Source organism: Narcine bancroftii, chromosome 11, assembly GCF_036971445.1.
Source record: "Narcine bancroftii isolate sNarBan1 chromosome 11, sNarBan1.hap1, whole genome shotgun sequence".
Lineage (NCBI taxonomy): Eukaryota > Metazoa > Chordata > Chondrichthyes > Torpediniformes > Narcinidae > Narcine > Narcine bancroftii.
Genome location: NC_091479.1, coordinates 95,927,273 through 95,949,116, shown reverse-complemented (window position 1 = coordinate 95,949,116; position 21,844 = coordinate 95,927,273). Strand labels below are relative to the sequence as shown.

The following is a 21,844-nucleotide window of genomic DNA, read 5'->3' as shown; positions in this document are numbered from 1 at the left end:
TAGAGGACTAACAAAGAATAAAAAAATGCATGTTGTAACCAATATGGTTTATGAATTCTTGGTTTATTATCAATCAGCACACTCTTTTTAAAAATTTTTTAAATTATATTTAATTTTTATTTAATATATCACAATATAATCAATCTCTAACAATATTTACACAAACTTTGTACGTATACATACAGTGACTTTTTCCATTTTCTCCCCAACATGCCTCCCTTCCACCACCCCCCAACCAATAACCATCGAGAGAAAACAGAACTGAAAGAAGAGAAAATAAAAAAATAAGAAGGAGGGAGCGTGTCATTTAAATATTGAGTGATTCGCTTTTTCCTTACGTATACTATTTCTTGTTAAGTGTTAAGAGCTGGAGGCCCAAGGTTGCGGATAGCAATAAATTTTATATATGGGTCCCAAATTTGTTCATATTGCGCATAATTGTCTCTTAATTTATGTCATTTTCTCTAATGGATACATTGGTTCATTTCTGTGAGCCACCGCTGTATTTTCAGGGGTGTTTCCATTTTCCTAGTTATCATCAATGCATTTTTTAGCTGCCGCTAATGCAATCTTGATAAATCGTTTTTGGAATCTGTTTAAATTTAATTTTAACTCTTTGTCTTTTATATTACTTAAACAGAAAAATTTTGGGGTCTTTTGGTATCTTTTGTAATTTGATCTAGTATTGAATTTAAATCCTCCCAAAAGGGCTCCACTTTTGCGCATGTCCAAATTGAATGTGCCATTGTACCAATTTCTTGTTTACAGCGAAAGCATTTATCAGATAATGTCGGGTTCCATTCCTTTAATTTTTGAGGTGTAACATATAGTCTGCGAAGCCAATTATATTGTATCATTCGAGACCGAGCATTTATTGTATTTGTCATGGAGCCCACACATAATTCCTTCCAAGTTTCATTATTTATTTGTAGGTTTAAGTCATTTTCCCAACGGCGTTTGGGTCCATATATTGCTTCATCTTTTCTTTTGTCTTGTAATTTAATCTAAATGTTTGTAATAAAGTTTTTAATTATCATAATGTTTGTGATTATATATTCAAAGCTACTACCTTCCGGCAACCTTAGGTCATTTCCAAGCTTTTCTTTTAAATATGTTCTTAATTGATAGTTATGAAAATATTGAACCATGCGATATTCCATATTTATCTTTTCGCTGTTCAGTATTGCCCAGAAAAGTTTTTTATTATTCTTGTAATTCCTTTTCTTGACCATTCCTTAAAATAAATATTATTCATTGTGAAAGGTATTAGCTGGTTTTGTTTTTGCAACATATTTGGTATTTTATAGTTTATTAACTTTCGCTCTAAGTGTATTCTACTCCATATTAATATATGGTGCAGTATTGGTAGACTATTAATGTTGCACTAACTTCTCATTCCATTTATAAAGTACATATTCCAAAACATTTTCCCCTAGTTTATATAGTTCCATTCTAAGCCAGTCTGGCTTTTCTCCTACCTTATAAAAATCTGAAAAGAATCTTAATTGGGCAGCCCTATAATAGTTTATTATCAGCTCACTCTTTGAAAGTTGGTTAACAAAGATGTCACTTGGCATAAAAGAAAGTATGGCTTGCATGAATAAGACTAAACAGAGCACTTGTACAGTGAAAAGCATCTAATGGAAAACCATTCCATCTCATTTTATTATGTGTTGACTTCATCTCTGAATCTCTATTACACAAGTAACATTGAAAGAAAATGCTTTTTTTTCAATGGGAGACTATTAGTCTTTATAAATATACTGCATCAATGTGCATTTTCTCATTGTCTTAAAACTTTGGCAGGTAATTGAAATATAAAACTGCTCAAACAGTAGTATTTTGTTGAAAGAATGTTGTCATTATTTTTTTACTTAAACATACTAATAAATGTTAGCTCTTTTACAAGAAGTAATTTGTGAATAATTAAAGAGTATTATTTTTCAAAGAAATAATTTTTTTTAAATTTAGACATACAGTGTGGTAACAGGTTCTACCATCCCACAAGTCTGTGCCGCCCAATTAACCTACAACCTTGCGAGGAAACTGGAAGAACCCCACACAGACGTAGGGAAAACATACAAATTCCTTACAGATAGCTGCAGATTTGAAACCCAGTCGTTGGCGCTGTGACAGTGTTGTGTTAACCACTACACTAACAATCCCACCCAATGCTAACCGTGCCACCCAAATAGGTATTGTATATTTCATTCAATAATGTAATCTTACATATAAAACTAATATTTCTTTCTGTATGTTATCTATTATATTCTGGGTTTACCTGTGAGATAAATTACTTATATTTCAAAAACCACCACAGAATCTCAATGCACAAGTAACATGCCTATTCACTGCAATACAGACAGCACATCAAATTTATGCTACACATGGCATGATTGTCAGCTGCTTCCAGCACTAGCCATTGACTGATAACATCAGTAGTGGGCTTCAATGCTCTGTGGTATCTAATAAGACCCACTTAAAAAGAGGTGATTAGTGCCAGAAAAATCATTCAGAAGTAGATCGGTAAAAGGCAGAAGAATGACTGGCTGTGGGGGAGAGCAGAGAAAATTTCTTGTTAAAATGCTGAAGATTTTGGAGGAAGTTGCAGAGATATTGCATGTCTTTCAGGAGTGAGGAGGCCCAATAAGGTGGAATGGGGGTTTTGGTGCAATAAGGTGGAATGGGGGTCTTCTGCATATATATTTAGGAGACAATTTGAAGAGAGAGTTGAAAGTTTCATTGCCAGCAGTTCTTCTCCTCAAACAAGTTCAATGTTCGGATAAGAATTTTCAACAATAGTATGTTCATCTGGCACATCCAAGCAACTCCCAACTAAGCTCATCAACTTCTGAATTTATTTCCACCCCTTCACACTCCTAAGAATGTATAAACTTAACTACATCCTCAGAAACTCAGCATTGAACAGCCAGTGTCTTTTTTCCCCAGGAGTAGCAAACGCCAGAGAACATCTGTACGAAGTGAAGGGAGGAACGTTTAGGGTAAAACGTCAGAGGCAGAGAGTTGTGGATGCCTGGAATGTCTTGCTAGGGGTGGTGGCGGTGGACGCTGCAACATTAAGGGCATTTAAGAGAGTTTTGGACAGGCACACGGATGAACGAAAAATAGAAATTATGAGGTAGGGAGGATTTCATTTATTTTTGGTAGGAATAGATGTGTCGGCACAACATCAAGGGCCGAAGGGCTAGTATGTTCTATTAACTGGTAAGGTTTACCCCTTGTGAACTGTGCCTGACAAACTTGAATTAACAGGGGAATCCATATCTGGAAGTAACTTGCCTTCTCCAGTTTTATTTGCTTGCTTCACCCATTTCTGTAATATGCTTGGGTGATGTGATACTGTTTACAGGATATAATCTACGCATGAGACAAATGCAATGGTGTCAAGTGTTTGAGGGCGTCGTGAAGCTTACAAAGACCAGATACATATTCCAGATATATTGTTCGAGCAGAACATTTTACTAGGATGATGTTGGAAAAACTGAGCCTTGCATGCTGCTTATTTTGTACAGAACAGGGCAGTGGCGTGATATTCAGAAAAGATCATTGTAAAGCAAATAACAATGTATCCATCTATTTCCCAATCCTTACTAATTGGGCCACCTATGTTCTCTTCCAAGCCGTGTATGAATATATCACAAGCAACAAAGGTCCAATCCTTGCAGCGCACCACATCTCGGTTATAAAGTCCGAAGAATAGCCTTCTATTCCTACCCTCTGTCCCCCATCGGCCAGACAATTTTGGATCCAGTTTGCCAGAATGCCTTGGATCATTTACAGTGGCATGTTGAGTTTGAGCTCTCATGATTTCACTTTTAAATGTCTTTCACCTCTTGGATGTCACTCCTCCCACCCCCCTCCCCCATCTCCCCCACCCCCCCCCCATCTCCCCCCAACCCCTTGCAGCTGCTGCCATCCAACTGCACTGGAAAATCTGTTCATTCATCACTGCAAAATCTGCTACAGAGCCTATGTCCAATGTCAAAGGATCACAACATTTTCCTGGTCCAACAACCTGGGGCATTGCAGAGATGGCAGCATATCTTTCTCAAAACGTTAAATGGATTGTTACTTCCAGTAACGCAGGTTTCAGTACCTGACAGCTATTTCCAGATTCTTTCATGGTGCATGTCGTTTGTTAGAAAAGGAAGTGCTCTTGTGGATACTCAGACTCCGGCCATCACTTAAATGGCCTCCAAGGGCAGTCAGGTAATCTTTCAATAAATTACTTGCATTATGAAGTACAGTCTTGAGAAAGTGGAAGTGGTCTATGGCACTGATACTTTTTTGTTTCCTCCAAGGATTTTCTTTTCATTGTGGAATGCCACTAGAATAAAATACTCGTGATTCCTGCCAGGGACACGGACATTCACCCGCGCAATGTATCAGCAGAAAGAAAACGAGGAAGTAGAATTATTCCCAATACAGGCAAGTGTCAGAGCAAGAAGTGGGTGTAAAGTATTATGCACGCAATCCATGGCATGCTAAACTGTGGAGGTGTTTCAAGGGTACCATGTGTGGACAACTATTAGCGTACCCCTGATCTGATTAACTGATTTTGATTTGGAAAAACACTGCTCATTGCTCAAGCCAAGCCCACGGATGTCTGGTCTGGAGCGGTATGGCAGATATGGCTTCCCACTAACAGCCTTCCAACCCATCTTGTTCTAGAAGCTTGTCCCCCTCCACATGGTCTGATCATTCTCCCACTGACACTCAAATCCATGAGGAACATCTGCAAGAGAATCATTGCAACTTGCCCCAGGGCAAACCTTTGAAAGGTATTGTAATAACACTGGTGAGTCCTTCATGTTGTTGCTCCTGTATGAGTTAATTGTTAGCACAAAACAGTATTTGGTGACAGTATAAACACTAATTTTGTTCCTATATCTCATGTGTTCAGAAATGCAGGTTGAGACAGGATATAAATAGGAGTTTGATATTAGTATAAAATTGCTGCTTAAAGAAATTATTTACCTGTTTAGTGTGCTGAACAGTGATATATTAAAAATAAAACCCTTTCCAAGATGTTTCTGGTACTCTTTCATTCAGAGGTGAAAGCAATGTTCTCGGATGCCAATGGAATGGTTGGCAAATTTTATCCTGAAAGCAATGCATTCCCCTTTTCCAACCATGTGTAACCACAGCACCAGTAGATGTGGGAGAGCAGGGCTTGGAGACATAAGATGGACCTATGCTCCACATAGGTTTGCTGCCTGATCCAAACACTGACAGCTGTGTACAGGTTCTAAAAGGCCTGTTAAAGGAGCTGACTGTTTATTTTTAAATCCTTCAAACACAGGGTCTATGCCCACCTGTGCTGAGCTGCATAACAGACTCCCTCCCCCTATCCCCACCCGTTGAGATGGAGAAGCACAGAAGACCCTACAGGACAATGACAATGGCAGCATACCATGAGGGACTCAGCGGTTGAAGGATCCACATGGTCTGTGGGCGGTTAGCATCTTGCAGTAGAAGGACCCACACAGGGTCGTGGGAACCAAGTATTGGAACTGGGATTTGAGAAGGTGCTGAGGGCAAGAAGGACTTTTGAATGGACTCAGATGCCGAAGGCTTCCTAATTGTATAGGAGGTTTGGATCTGCAGCTCCAGTTGCCAATAGACTGATGTGGAGTATGTGGCGCTGCAGACGTGCTAGAGGTGAATTCACAGACACTCAGTGTTGCTGAAGGAACTCTCTTTCTCCTTTTGTTGGGGTGCCGGGCAATGCTCATGAAGCTCTTTGTTTGCCTTATGACAGTTAGAGTACAAAATTTTACATTTAGAATATATTTATATGACAATAAAAATAAACTTTCAACTTTAAAACAATAGTTCTGCTAGCCTCTAAATATATTAAAATATAATTTAATAAAAAAACCTAATCAGTTGTTAATCTCTGTAAAGAATGCTACTGAATCTATAATTATTTAATATAGCGTGTGTGTAACTTTATGGTTCTATATATAGAAACGTGATTAGGGGTTGTTTTATCTCATGATTAAGAATGTTTGCATTATTTTTGACTACAAAGTGATTTACATAGTCCTGCAGTGTAACTACAAGGGATGAAATGGTAATGTAGCTCACGATCAGATTGCTTCTGGGTACCAATTATATAAAACAAAAAAAAAAGCCCCATCAGCTTTAAGTCTTTTGTTAATGAGGAACATTAAATAATGGGCACATGGTCTCCCAGATCAGAGAACAGTTTATAATTACAAACAGATGATTAACAAATTAGTAAAGTAACTAATCATCAAATTTACAAGGATGGGGAGAGAGAGAGAGAACAAAATTTGCATCATTAGTTACTGGTTCTAGCAAGACCATGAACAGATAATATCGTTCATTTCTGTATAGGCCCACTGCCAGACTGGGTTGAATTCAATAAAGATATCTGCTGCCAAGACTAGAGTTAAATTCACGAGCCTTACCAAATATCTACAATGTCAGGACTTGACAATATTAACATTGACAGGTAAACACCTTAATGAGCTGAAGCTAACCACAAAGACGGGAAACAATGCTGACAGACACATGGCACTGACCCCATTATTATGAGAGATCATGGTACCTGTGCAAGAACTTATCATAAATATAAAATGACAAAGCCAGAAGCAATATATTGATTACTAAAATGACCAAGCAACATTTTTGTAATGAACTATGTAGAGTGTGGTTGCTTAAAGAAATTAATGTTAAACAAAAAGCAAGAAAAATCTTGATACACTATTGTGGTGTGCTGTCGGTCAGAAGCAAACACACAAAACCAAAAGACTGTACATCAGGCTTTATTCGACATAAACTTCCACAGAGCAGGCTGTGAAGAGAGTTGCTGTAAACTCTGAGAGTGTCTTCGAAGGGCCGGCTCAGGCTTACATCCCGGAGGGTGATTGACTCCCGACCGGGTGGGGCTTGGTCTATTCAGGTCAGCTGATTGACAGCCAGCCAGGTGTTGTCTTGTCCCCATGCTCTTCTGCAGGTACAGAGGTTGCCCCCAGCAGTAGGCCAGTGGTGAGTAAAACCCTGGGAGATGCCAGATAAGTGTATTTTCGGTTGCTTGAGGTTGAATGCATTGGTGAACAAATGGTGAGGAATACGATTACATCTTTTGTAATTATTTATTTTGCTGGTTGCTGGAGGTTGCTAGTTGCTTGAATTTCAGACACCAGGAGTTTCACTGTATACGCAACAGAAAGAAATGGAGTGGCCAAAGTATTGTGTTAAAATGAGAAAAATTAAATCTTTATCTTGAAGAGATTAGAGGCAATTGGAAAATCTTGCTGATGAAATGCAAAATTTGCACAAACTATGTGATAGAGAATAAAGAGTTCTTGATAGAGAAAGTGTGGAAAACGTTTGGTCCTCCATTCCAAACACAATCTACTGGAGAAACTCATCAAAGCATAACTCATCTTTCCACCTCTCGTGCCCTTTGTCTGCAATCTGCTGCCTCTCCCTCTGACTGGTAGCTACTGCCATTGTCCATCATGTTTTACCTCTACCTGGTTCACCAATCCCATATGGGACACCCATCCTACCTCTCCCATTCTGTCTTCTTTTCTAGAGCTTCTCTGCTACATTTAATCAGTCTTGATGAAGGATTTCAGCTTGAAACATTGACCATTCTTTTTCTCCCATTGATGCTACTTGAGTCCCTCCAGTATATTGAGTTTAGCTTCAGATTCTAGTATCTACAGTCACCTGTGTGTTTTTTGGTCCACAGTTCACCATTGTTTGAAACATGTGACAAAGGGAAGATTACAAATAAGAGACTTCCAAGGAGTAACAGCATACCCAAGGCAGGGAAGAGTTGGGTCTCCTCTTGGTCTATCAGTTCATTTCTCGTCACACTTCTACCTACTATTGGGTTGCATCACTGTTGTAGGGTTATGTTATTCTTAATCTTTACTTTATGTTATATTATATTTTAGTAAAGTTACAGTGGGGGGTTGGATCAGGGAAAGACACACGCAGAGATAACAATTTGAGTTACCAGATGCTGTGGCACCTATGTTCAGAGGTGTAACAGCTTGTTTATTGTTCAATTGAAATACTGAAACAATGGAATGTTTACTCTGGAAAACACCTGTTCATATAATAGGCCATCTGACAGATGATTCAGGCTTTTAAGAAATTGAAATTAAGAAACATGCATTGCTCAAGCAGTCATGTGATTAAAGACACTTGAAAAAACAGCATTTTAATATTCAACCATCTAAAAAGACAGAACTAAAGTGACTTTGGAAGAAGATGGTCACTTCGGCTGCTTCTCTTTGTCAGGAGAGAGCAGTGATGCTGTGTAATGGTCACTTTTGACTGACCCATATCTAGGTAAGAAAAAAAGGTAGATCATACTTGGATTGTGATAATTTTAATGGTCATTTCATTTACTCGAGCCTAGGTCATGGAAGCTTCACATCGTAAAGTCACTAGTTCCGTAACCTCTATGCAGGGGGGCGGGGGGGGGGGGAATTGTGATAAATTAAGAAACATTTCGTTAAGAATTTGTGAGTTTTGAAAAGTATGATGACTCGGTGTCTCTCTTAATCTATAATTACTTCTGAAATTCAGTTTAAAGATTTTGAGTTTCAACACAAGATTTCTAAGAATGAACTTTGAATTGGCATTTTTAGAACTGTGCCTAAGCTGTAATGGTTTGGGTAATCCACATTGCACACAGTTGGAGTTAAGTTTAGAGTTAAGTAAGATATTATATTATTAATTGTTATTAATAAAAGTTATTGTTTTGAAAATACAATTGTTTTCGTGAATTTCTATGATATAACAATCACCAAGAACTTTAATTTATCACGGAGCTTTCCTGACTTACCTCAATCTGTTAGACTCTGGCACTTCAATTCAATATTACTCTCAGTTCAGATTTTTTAAAATTTATGAAGGAACAAACTGTAATTTTCTTTGATAACAATTTTTCTTTGGAGGTTTCTAGCTTAATTGTCTTATATTAGAGGACAAATTATTTTGTATACAGTGAAAATGTAAAAATAAAACAGCTAATCTGAAAGGATTGCATTTACTGATCAAATAAAGTTTTTAGACCAACAATACGCCCTTACTCTGAAGTCTGAGATATTTTTAAAAAGTGTTCATTACAGGAAGCAGTGAGTGGATATACATTCTTTTGGAAAGGAAAAACCATGGACTGACAACAGGATTCACGGAGTAGGTTTTGCGATCAAAACTGTGCCCTGCTGAAAAACATCACTACCCTACCCACTGGAATCAACGAACGTATCGTGAAGTTCCGCTTTCCTCTCATTAAGTCTCGGCATATCACCAATGTCAGTATCTTTGCACTAACTCTCATGAGTTCAGATAAAGACAAGAAAAGTTTCTATGAGGTCCTGGACCGGACAATTCAATCAACCCCTGCCAGCGACCAACTCATCTTAGGCGACTTCAATGCTAGGTTGGGGATAGATAGCGACAACTGGGACGGAGTCCTTGGGAGACACGGAGTAGGAAAATCAAATAGAAATGGCCTGCTGCTTGGAACGTTCTTGCCTTTTCCTATTGGTAAAAAGATTGATAATCTAGTGGTCAAATATATGGTTAGGATTTGGTTTCAGTTTAGAAAACATTTTAGCTCCATAAATTTATTCTTGTTAGTCCTATTCCATCAAACTAGTTTTTTCAACCTTCATTGATGGACTCTGCTTTTCAGGAATGATTTAGAATAGGTATTAAACATTTTTATGATTTTTTTAAATAATAATCTTGCCACATTTGAGCAACTTTCTACCAAATTTAATTAACCAAATTCTCATTTTATTTTAATATTTGTATATTAGGGACTTTCTTAATTAGCAAACCTGTCAGACTCCTGTTATGAATTTGATAGAAACAATTTACCATCTCAGAAAAGGTTAATATCTGTTGTATATGATGCTTTGTTGAAACTCATTGGACAAAATTAGAAAGATATGGGAGCAGGACCTCCATATTTCAATTTCTGAAGATTCTTGGAATTCTATTTTTAAGTTGATAAATACATCATCTCTATGTGCCCGTCACTCACTACTTCAATTTAAAGTTGTGCATAAAGATTATATGTCAAAAGTTAAATTAGCTCGTATTTATCTTAATATCAGCTCTCTTTGTGACATTAAGAATGAGGATGGTTCACTAATTCATATGTTCTGGTCTTGTCCAGCCCTAGTCAAATATTGGGAAGAGGTTTTCAGTACTTTATCTATAATTATTAATGCAAACTTGACATCAGATCTGTTAATAGCCTTGTTTGGGATGAGTGAACACAAGGTAGTGAAATTGACTTCATATCATTGTCATGTATTAGTCTTCGCTTCTCTTATTGTGAGACAAGTAATTCTGATCAGATGGAAAGTTGCTGTCCCACCCACTCATCATCAATGATTACATGATATGACGTCATATTTAACTTTGGAGAAAATAAGATGCTCAACAAGGAGTCAGAGTGCAGCCCTAACTCCCTCAAAACCACAGAGTGATCTGTTGAATGAATCCTGTAGCAACCTTAGGCTGAAGCACAGGACTGGCTGCTATCTCACCTTTAGATTTTCTTCCCCCCCCCCCAACCAAAGGTACACAAGTCAAGTTTATTGTCATTTAATTGTACAAGGAACAACCTGATGTAACAGCGTTCTCCAGGTCTCGGTGCAAAACATGTAGGCACACAACCAGACATGACATGCATACAGAAAAATAATACATAAGCAGGACAAGTATTTTATCTTATAAAAATAAATAAGTAAATATTGTTTTGTACAAATGAGGGACTTGGATGGTTAGTCAGAGGAGTTCCTTTGGTCGTTCAGCATTTTCACTGCCCGGGGAAGGAGCGGTTCCTCAGCCTATTGGTGCTGGCTCTGATCCTCCTGTATCTCTGCCCTGATGGGTGCAGCTGAAAGATGCTGTGTGGAGGGTGGAAGGGATCCTTGATGATTTTGTGCACCCTCTTCAGACAATGATTCCGCTCGATCATGTCGATTGGGGTGGGGGAGAGGGGACTCCAGTGATCCTCTTTGCCACTGTGGATTGGCCCCTGAAGTTCACAGTGTTAATTTAGTATCACAGGGGTTCAGGAGCACACTCCTTCTTTCAACATGAAGAGAAACATAAAAGACTGCATAATCCTGTGATGGTAATACAACACACACTGAAATGCTAGAGGAATTCAGCTTGTCTCACAGCGTCCATGGGAGGTAAAGATATACTGCCAACATTTTGGGCCTGAGCCTTTCTTCAAGGAATAAGCAAAGAACAGGAAAGTGTCAGAAAAAAGACTGAAGACTGCCAGGGGAGGAGTTCAGACCAATGTGCACAAGAATTCATGTCTGCAAAGTTGGCTCTGGATGCCACTTTTTCAACATTGTGGGTAGATAAATCATTGCTGTTTGTCAGCAGATGCTTCCTTCCTGCCATATTGAAGGCTCAGAATGTTATTTAATGACTGTAATTGAGTGTCGTGCAGTCACAATTCTGGATTACTTTAACAGCAAGCTGAAAGAATAAAATATCTTGCAAATAATGTGATTGAAAAAGAATACTAGTGAGATATCAAAAATGCTATCAGAAAGTCATCGCCATACAGATAATAAATCGACATTTATTTTAGATAATGACATTGCATTATAAAAGCTTTTGAGATTCTTTGAAACCAGAGTGCCAGTAAATTCTTTAAGAAGTTAAATTAATACATGAAGCAAACAAAATGCAAACATTAATGCATCGCAGCAGAAAGCAGCATACCATGCACTTGCTTATGAGTCCAGCACCATTCAGAGTGAGTAGCTGTGGGATAGTTAGAATCAGATTAATTAGCAGCATGAAACAAACATAAAACTATTCCACCACTGGGGGAGAGCATTTCAGTTCTAGGGCCAGTAACATCCACATTTTGAAAACAATTTCACCGGCAAACTTTTCTGAATTCGTGGAGCTTAATAAATTAATGGTACACCAATCTACAAACAATGAACCAGACATCCAGAGTAATGAGCATTTATATTAAGAAGCTTTCACAGTATCAAAAACATTGCTGACTCCAAACTTAATAAGATGTTTCCAGCATTTACTCTGTATAATTCACAGTAAAGTGCTAGTTTCAATTTACTATAATCATATTTTTAAGAAAAATTGATTGACAATTTTAGAAGATTCAGTGTATGAAAGATTCAAATCAGACGTGGTTTACAATAAATTGTTAGTACTGATCATAAGAAACGGAATAAGGCCAGATCTTACACAGTCCAAATTCTTCTGTTTTAATCAGCCTTGTCTGCAATCAGAAATGCCCTAATCTTTGGGCTTAATGGCTCACTTGTAGGTCAGACATTAAGACAATGAGCCAGTAGATCGAGGGAACTCCTGTTCTTAGAACACATTGATGTGCTAAGTGACATCAAACTACACATGTGGCTCCTTCATGCAAAAAGTAAATGCAGGAGGAAAATTAATGCAGGTCCACACTTGTTAAGATCCTGGACAGGGATCCAAAGCATTCTTCTTCTTTGAGGGGGATTCTTTCTTTAACTTGCTCCTTAATGAGTGACCCAAATCCAACCCATCACAACTACCCCAAAATGATTTGCACTACCCTTCTATCCCTCTCATTTATCCAAATTCCTTCTCTAAACCTGCCTTGCTCACCCCTCCGAAAACCCTCCTGACCCAAGACTATTTGCCTAACTCGCTCTTTGACAACCTCCCCCACCACCCCACCCCCCCCTCCGAAACCTTGCTATGATCTCCTATTGCTAATTAGTGGGAGATCACAGATGAATGGCTTATTCTACTGTATTCTCCCCAATTCTCGTTTCCCATGGAAAATTAGAAACTCCATTTCAGAACTGCTCTCCTTCAGGAGATCTAAGAATTGTCACAGGAGGCCATATTTTGGGCAATTCCACCTTAAAACTAGTTATGAACAATCAAAATAAGTCAGTCATTATATAGCATGACTTTCAGTTGCTAATTAGGATAAATGGGGGTTGGGCATTTAATATGAATGTGAACATGCTGTTAGTATTCTAGTTTGACTCATTTTCTATTCCACATGGTTTTTTTTTTAAAGAGACAACAGACTAATTTTATCTGGCCTTATCTGAATATCAGTAATAATTACTTTATGCTGTTAGTTTACATGTAGATTGTGACCACTTCACCAATTAAATGTTAGTGTTGTAATACTTTAATATTTTACTGCAATAATTAAGGATTGAAACAGGTGCTACACAGTGAAATCAAAAAGTTTAACCAACTTTGTATACATATATTTCAACTCACATGAACTTGCTTGATATTTAAAACTTGTTTATTTTTTACTCATCATCAGACCTCCTTTAAATAGCTTTCTAAAGCATAAACCTAGTTTTCAAATGGAGACATCTCCGGGGAACTTCTTGTAGGATGAATTAGCATAAGTCATCTCATGGTCTCGTGGTTTACTTTTTTTTTTAACAGCCCATTTCGACACACGAATCCGTGCTGCCCAATTTACATCCCATGAACCTACACCCCTGTTACATTTTGAATGGTGGGAGGAAACCAGAGCCCATGGAGAAAACCCACGCTGACAGGGGGAGAACGTATAAACTCCTTACAGACGGTCCAGTCCCGATAGTTGGCAGTGAAAAGGCTTTATACTAACTGCTACGCCAACCATGACTCCCTTCATCACAACTTCAAGGATGACACTCAAATCAACATAATTTTAACTCAAAATGTATCCACTACACAGAGCCTCTTCAGCAAAGGAGGAGCTGGGGCTTTGGTTACATTCAGTATTTTTTGTGAATTGCTTTGAGAGATTCTTTACACTTTAAATTCATTCTTTATGTAATTGCATTGCCTGCTTCAAAATTTTATAACACTGCTTCTGATTCCTTACTATTTAAGAATATTCTGTATCAACATTTCTGATCATATTTCAACTCATGAACATCTCACTGACACGAATCACTTTGTTTACTGTTCAGTTGTATAGGAGCATACATATGGGACTGATAATTATGATACTTAACATATGGCCTGCTGCAGGGGGAACTTGTTCTGTAAATAGAGGCAAGGCTAAATTTCTTGAGCAAAGGAAAGATTTATGGATCTGTAAGAAAACTCACCAACAGGTTTGTCTCAAAGACGCCAATAATAAGTTTCAGCTGCCTTAATTCAATTAGGAAGCATTAGGAGATTTTAACCAAGTTTGCTGCAAAAATATATTGACAAGCATCATTAAGCCTTCGGTCTCTGACTGGGATTCATCGCAAAACAGGAGAATTCCCCATTGCCTCACATCCACTAATGAATTTTCAATCCTTCTGTTATTTTCACATGGGAGATGAACTATCTCACCGTCATGAGTTAAGTGTCTCAAATGGTGACAAAAAAATTGTTTGTGACAAAAATAGAATGTTGTCTTAATTGAAAAACTTGTTCCAGTTCATAAATTAGGCCCTTGCAGAGCAAGGTGATGGGTCCGATTGCATAGATCACTCTTCAAGTTATTCCACAATTACTTCTCATATTTGGAATTCTTTATATGTTAGTCACCAGGACATTCCTCTCATTCCCGAGACTTTAGCATGCATCTGAATGCACAGAACAAGATATAGTTACCTCTTTAGAAATGGGAAATTGCAAGGAATTTGCAGGCTACATGCATAGATATATTGTACTGTATACCCGTGTATGTGAACGAAAAGTGATCCTATAGTCAGTAACTGAAGGAAAGGTCACGTTTTGATAGCATGCATATTCAAGGCCAGGACAAGCAAGGAGACAGTGGTCATTTGAAACAGCAGCAGAGAGGAGAAGTTCATGGTTTGCAAGTTCATTCAGGTGGTGAGGAACTGGGATTTTTCAGTTTCCATGCCACAAGCGCCAATGGAAGGAATAGACTTTTAGAATCAAGATACCGATCAGCAACTGTGAATGGAAACAGCCACAAACTACAATGACTGGTGCTGGGTCTTGCTCATCAACAATTTGGTTGACAATATAGTTTACATGGTTTGTGGATGACACCAGCAGCAAGGAAGGCTCTCAAAGATTACCGGATGATAGATCATCTGGGGAAGTGGGCCAAGGATGGACTTACACCATGACAAGTGTGAGCTACTGTATTTTGGTAAGTCAAACTAGGGAAGAAATTACACAGTAAATGGCAAGACCCTGGACAGTGTTGTGGAATCAAGAGACCTAGAGGTTCAGGTATGTAGTTCCCTGAAAATGATGTATAATGAAGAACTTATTTGGCATACTTGCCTTCATTAAGTACAGGAGTTGCGACATGTTATAGGTTTACAAAATGTTGATGAAACAACACAAAGTACCAGATGCAGTTCAGGTCACCCAGCAACAGAAAGGATGTTATTAATTTTTTTTAAAATTTAGACATACATCATGGTAACAGGCCCTTCTGGCCTAAGAGCCTGTGCCACCCAATTACACCCAAATGACCTACAATCCCTGTACATTTTTTTTGAAGGGTGGGAGGAAATCAGAGCACCCAATGGAGACCCATGCACCCATGGGGAGAACATGAAAACTCCTTAAAGACAGCATTGGATTCGAACTTGGGTTGCTAGCACTGCAACACTATCACTAAGTTGGAAACAAGATTCAATGTTGCCAGGACTGGCTGGCTTGAAACAGGCTGGGACTGCTTTCTTTTGACCATAGGAAGCAGAGGGGGTGACTTGTAGAGGTTTATAAAATCATGAGGTACGGTGAATGGTCACAGTATTTTTCCCCAAGGAAGGGGAGTACAAAATTTTAAAGTGAGAGGGGAAAGAATTAAAGATGTTCTGATTGACAACTTTTTCTTACAAAGGGTGAGAGGTATGGAATGTGCTGCCAGAGAAAGTGGTAAACAGAGACATAATTGTGATGTTTTTAAAACATTTGGACAGGTACTTGGAAAGGAAAGGTTTGAAGAAAGGAGTGGCACGGTTCGTGTAGCGGTTAGCACAACACTGTTACAGAGCCAGCGCCACCAACTCAGGTTCGAATCCAGCGCTGTCTAGAAGGAATTTGTGCATTCTCCCTGTGACCTGTGTGGGTTTTCTCTAGGTGCTCCGGTTTCCTTCCATTCTTCAAAATCTACAGGCTTGTGGGGCTGGAAGGGTCTGTTACCGTGCTGTAAGTCTAAATTTAAAATTGTGGCCAATGCGGAAAAATGGGACTAGCTCAGACTAGCAATCAGAGTGGCATGGACAAGTTGGGCTGAAGGGCCTGTTTCTGCGCTGTGCAGCTCAGTGACTCTGACTGATAACGGGTCAAAATTCAGCTGGTTACCACTGACAGAAAACAAGGTGAAATGGGAAACTGAACCTGGTGAAATTTTACAGATATTCAGGCAAAAGCAGTGTGCAACACAACAGACCAGCACATGCAGCTGCCCAATCTACGAAAACCGGCCAACTTTAATGGGGAAGAACTATCCTGGGCAACAATCTAAATCTGGAGGAATATTTTCAGCAGGAGATCTTTGAAGCTGAACCCCGACCTTGACCTTGTTGAAAGGTTTGATAATCTGCCTGAAAACAAGCCACTCTAATTTTAACATGGTCCAATGTACAACTTTTCATTAGATCAGGTACAAAATTGGGCTATTACAAGCCCAGATGAGTCGAATAAGTTTTAAAGTATTATTGAGAAGAAATTGGAAAATCTGTAACAAAATTATGTGCCCGTCAAAAACAACTCACTGAATAGGCCACAATAAATATTACTTAACCCATGGATATCCTGAGCCTTGAAGCAACCTATCTAGGCTAATTGTTTGAATGATTGTTACAAAGTAGAAACATACGATTCAGCTGAGACAATGCACAAGAAGATACAATACTTCTAAAAACTGATCTACAAATATTCAAAACATTGTAAATTCCACCATGCTGAGGGAGGGAGGGAAGATGGAAAGGAAGGAGGGGAGGGAGGAGTTTCTACTTCCTAAGGAGTCTGAGGAGATTGGATACTCTATAAAACTAGCACAGATGCACAGTGGAAGATACACTATCTGGTTGCACAACATCCCGCTTTGGGACTTCAACTGTCCACAAATACAGAAAGCTGCAGAAGATGCTAAATATAGCCAGGCCCATCATAGACTGACCTTCCATCCAATTCAGACAACCATGTGAGGCACTGCCTCAAGAAGACACCCAACATCATAAAGGACCTCCACCACCCTGGTCACAACCTCTTCTGACCACTATCTTCATGCAGAAGACCAGCACCTCTAGTTTCAAGAACAGTTTCTTTCCAATGGCTACCAGACTCTTGAACCTCCCCTTGGCATGACGATTAAGGGCTGTCTGAACTATCGCAAGTTGCCTTTTTCTTGCACTAGGATTACTTAAGGTAGATATACATAAAGAATTTATTCTCTCTTTTGATTTAATTCAATTAGTTCACTCTTCTAGTTTTCAACACATGCCTGCTTAGTTGCAGCATTAAGAATTTCGCCACATATGTATATGGGATAATGTGTATGACAATAAACATCATCATTACAACTCCATATTGTTACTCTTTTTGCTGTGAGGCTGAAAACGTGCTACAATAACAACTGTGGCCACCCCCGACATAAAATTGAAAACATCGCAAACTTCAGTACACGATAAGGCAAAACCTGTGCAATGCCTGGAAGGCAATTGAACCTCATGCTTTCTAAAAATGCTGTCAGTTAAAATCAACAACAGTTCTCCACCCTTTGCAGGATCCTCCCCTCATAAAAGGATTGCCGCAGTCACCGGCACTGTGGATCGTAGAGAACATGGTCCTTTTTGCTGAAAAAATGGACTCATAGTGCGTTAGATTTAAAACTACACCATTAATGAGGGGCAGGGTCCCCAAAAACATTTTCTTTAAGTGTTGCCATTGATCTAGTTTTATTAGTCAGAAAATAATAATAATTTGGTCAACCTTTTAGACTACAGTGATTTGTTTAATGTCATCCACATCCCAAACAATGGAAAATTAAACAGAGCAGCACTTCATTATGATTTGCCAGATGATTGAGTGATGTTATGGTTGGCAGACACTTGTAATATTCACTTCAGCACTTTATCTTTTTATTCTCACTGAAGAATTCTGAAATGATATTGAAAGTCGTAGGCTTATATGGACTTAAATAAGATTTTAGTTCATGTATATCATCTCAAAATCAGGTGTATTTTCTTGGTCAAACATCAAATCAGAGACTTGTGTCTCTGCATGAATATTTGTGTTCCACTATTGCCGCTGTCTAAAGTTGCCATGCTTATTATTCAAAAATTTCTGGGATAAATTGCAAATTCCTGAGTAAATTGGTGAAGTGGTCATCTCACACATGCATTCTGAAAAGATTAAACCTTGACATCATTTTCATTGATTTCATTATCTTTGAGGGATTTTCACGATGAATAACGCAATTGCCAAACACATAAAAACAACAGTTAAAATTGTTCCTTGAAATAAAGTTAAACATAAATCATAATCAAAATATAAAACGATTATAGGTTTGGATTATACGAAGCTTGATCAACTTACCCAAGCTCTGTAGGGCATGGCTCATTTTCCAAAAGTTTTCAAACAAACCAGTGAAGGGGGAGGTGCACAGGCTAACAGGCAAGAGGTAACAGGTGATCGAAGAGAAAGGTGATGGGTGTAGAGGATGGAGTGCTAAAAAAGAGAGCTCTCTGATAGAAGGAAAGGAAAGGATTGGGAACTGGAAGAAGGGAGACTGAAGGGATGAGTGAAAGAGAGAAACTGGGAGAGGGGGGAGGTTAACAGAAATTAGACTTCCAACATTTCCGTAGACAAATTCACTGCCATTGGACATATTAAGGCAGTATATTCACAAGCACACATAAATTTGTGTTGCTGACCTTACACATTAAGTATAATAATGGCATGAGTTTTGTGAGTATAGAAGGAAAAAGACTTTAATATCTCCTTTTCTGACCAGAGGGATTGTAATTAATGCTTGACAATCAAAATCCAGGAAAATGGAAGATGTGCACTTTTCACCGAGGGTGGTGAGCAAGTGGCATGGTGTATCATGGATCAGACAACCTTGTTGTTAAGACTTCCATGACCAAAATTTGACAGTAAAAACTGTTAACAGATAGGTGTCTAGAATTGGAGAACTAGAAGGATAAAAATAGTCTCCTTCAGACCTGCACCTCGCCTTTTCCTAATGTGCTCATTTCAAGATTGCAATTAGTATTAAGCATATTGTAGCATCATCAGATTTAGATTTTGAACTGTTAAAGTGTGGTGAACTCGCAGAAGTAATTACCTTCACAATTACCTGTCAGAACTTTTGTGAAAGAAGCCTGGCCAGAGCAAGGATTTTCAATAAATTTGACAATTAATGTTGTTTGGCAACGACTATAATGTCCAAATATTCGGTTTTCAACTTATTTTTTTTTAAATCAAGATTACCATTCCCCAAAAGCTTCCACCGGAAGAGTTGTGACATGTAGTACTATCTTACCGCATTTTTGGAACCAACTAAGCAAGTTGACTCTTTATTATATGGACCCTGTCAATGGTATGGTGAAAAGGTTACATATATTCAACAATAAAATTAATTCATAACTGCTTATCGGTACTGACATCACTACCTGCCGGATTTGTGCACATTTTTATTCAATATTACAGATACAATGGAATACTTTTAAAAATCTTCTTTGGTTAAGTCCAGACCCTGCTTCAGACAAAACATTGTAATAAACTGAGACCAAGTGCTGTTAAGTAGTCATTTTCAAAAATCTTCAATTTATATTATATTAATTAAAGTCTTTTTAATAAACAATGGTCTTTTAAAAGCAGAGAGAGAGAGAGAGGGGGGGGGGTGGGAGAGTGAGAGAGAGAAAAACTATGGCAAAAGTAATGTTAACTTCTATCTTCCTTTGTTTTCTCCTGTGCTCAAATCAGGAGGGATGGTAGGCATTAGCATTATTCATTCTGTCTTATCTCGTCAGTTATAGGAAACAGTGAAAGACTGTCAGCAGCTGATCTTCCATTGAGTCGGAAAATAGGAAATTAAATTATTGGCTGCGGCATCATATTCTGCCAAAGTTTTAAAAATAGTGGGTTTCGGATCATACTATGCTGTGCTTGGTAAATTCCTAATTAAATGAAGGATTTTCAGAAGGGAGATGTGAGGAGAGATTCTGATATATTTACCAGAGACATATAGCAAAATATTATAGTAGGGTAGTGATTTACAAGGTATAAAATAAGCATGATATTTGTTAGAAATCAATAGAAAATATATATTTCATTTCATATAATACAGCTACTTTCCAGAGGTCATTGGGAAATAAGGACTCTCTTAACTATTCTCTACTGATTTTCCCCAGGTCCCAAGTGGCCTTACCAGATCCGTTGTCTGTTGCTCTTGCACACATAGTGATCCATAGTTGGGAATGTAACTTTGTACACATATCTCCTCATCTCCTACAGCATAAAAACAAAAAAAAACAGAACATTTATGATGTGCTTAACACTGGTAAATTGAATACTGCTAACCTTTGGCACAGATGCGCCAAAATTCTCATTTGCTGCAACCACACAGCTATGTAAGTTACACCATCAACGATAGAATCATCGAGTCGTAAGCTGGAAACAGGCCCTTCGGCCCAACTTGTCCACGATGCCCAGAATGTCCCATCCATACGAGTCCCACCTGGCTGCGTTTGGCCCACATCCTTCTAAGCCTATGCAATCCATGTATCCGTCCAGTATAAATTATCATAATGTACCATGAAACAGAAGAAGAGATAACAAATTGAAAGAATAAATATATAAATATTCACAGTTATAATTAGTGCAGAGAAATCTTTTGGTGGTTAATCTTCTAGTTTATTGTTGGGGTAGATCAGGAAGGGTTAAGAGTCTATTAGCCTTTGAAAAGAAACTGTTCCTGAACCAAGAGGAGCTGAACTTCGGGCTTCTGTACTTTCTGCCTGAAGGCAGCAGCGAGAAGAGATAATAACCAAGATGATGGAAGTTCTTTATGATATTGGGTGCCTTCTTAAGGCAGCGGTTCACACAGATGTCTTTGTGGGAGGGGAGTTCCATGCCCGCGATGGACTTGGTATTAATATAAAACAATATTTAAAAACACCATGGAATTGTATCTGAATATCAGCGATGTCTACAACATTTGACCAATATACAATGTGCAGTATTTTGATCGGCAAGAAATTCAACAGCATTAAGTGTGCTTAAATATATTCATTTTACAAAATTGTGAACTGAAGTGAAGTAGAATAAAGGCAAAGTAATTCAAGCAATGAATGAATAATCATATTGTATTTTCCAAGTGTAGTTTTGCCTGCTTCGCCAACTTGATCAAGCTCTTCAATGAAACATAGGAAACAGTCAGTCAAGTTTATTGTCTTCAGAATCTACAAGTTCAACCCAATGAAACAGTGTTCTCCAGTCCTCGGTGCAAAACATGCATCATGCAATCTTCAGCATTCTCACCCTCCACTACACCAACATCTCTATAGGAGAGAGAGTGGAGGGCATCAAGTTCCTTGGAGTTCACTTAACTAGTGACCTATCATGGACGCTCATCATCTCTTCATTCGTCAGGAAAGAACAACAGCGTGGGCACTTCTTGAGAAGGCTGAAGCGGGCAAGGCTACCTGCCATCATTACGTTAACCTTCTATAGGAACTCTATCAAGGAGCGTCCTGGCCAGCTGTAGCACAGTGTGGTACAGTGGCTGCAGAGAAATGGATTGAAGGTCAATCCACAGGAGTGGCAGAGAGTTTCAATGGAGTCTCCTTCCCCTCATCGATGTGATTACCAGGAT

General features: G+C 38.5%; 1 protein-coding gene across 6 annotated transcripts in view; it reads right to left on the bottom strand.

Moving 5' to 3' along the window:
* ano6 (anoctamin 6) overlaps window positions 1-20,478 on the bottom strand; it is a 72,235-nt gene extending 51,757 nt beyond the window's left edge. Inside the window, exons 1-3 of one of the 6 annotated variants that reach the window (XM_069904131.1) lie at window positions 20,399-20,478; window positions 19,511-19,558; window positions 11,779-11,820 (exon numbers count right to left, since the gene is read on the bottom strand). In XM_069904131.1, the coding sequence (XP_069760232.1) occupies window positions 11,779-11,781 (3 nt within the window). In that variant the 5' untranslated portion in view covers window positions 11,782-11,820; window positions 19,511-19,558; window positions 20,399-20,478. Of the gene's footprint in view, window positions 1-11,778; window positions 11,821-19,510; window positions 19,559-20,398 lie in introns of those variants that run through there. The other 5 variants (XM_069904127.1, XM_069904132.1, XM_069904128.1 and 2 more) reach the window with 5 other exon arrangements.
* Between the last annotated feature and the right edge of the window lie 1,366 nt (window positions 20,479-21,844).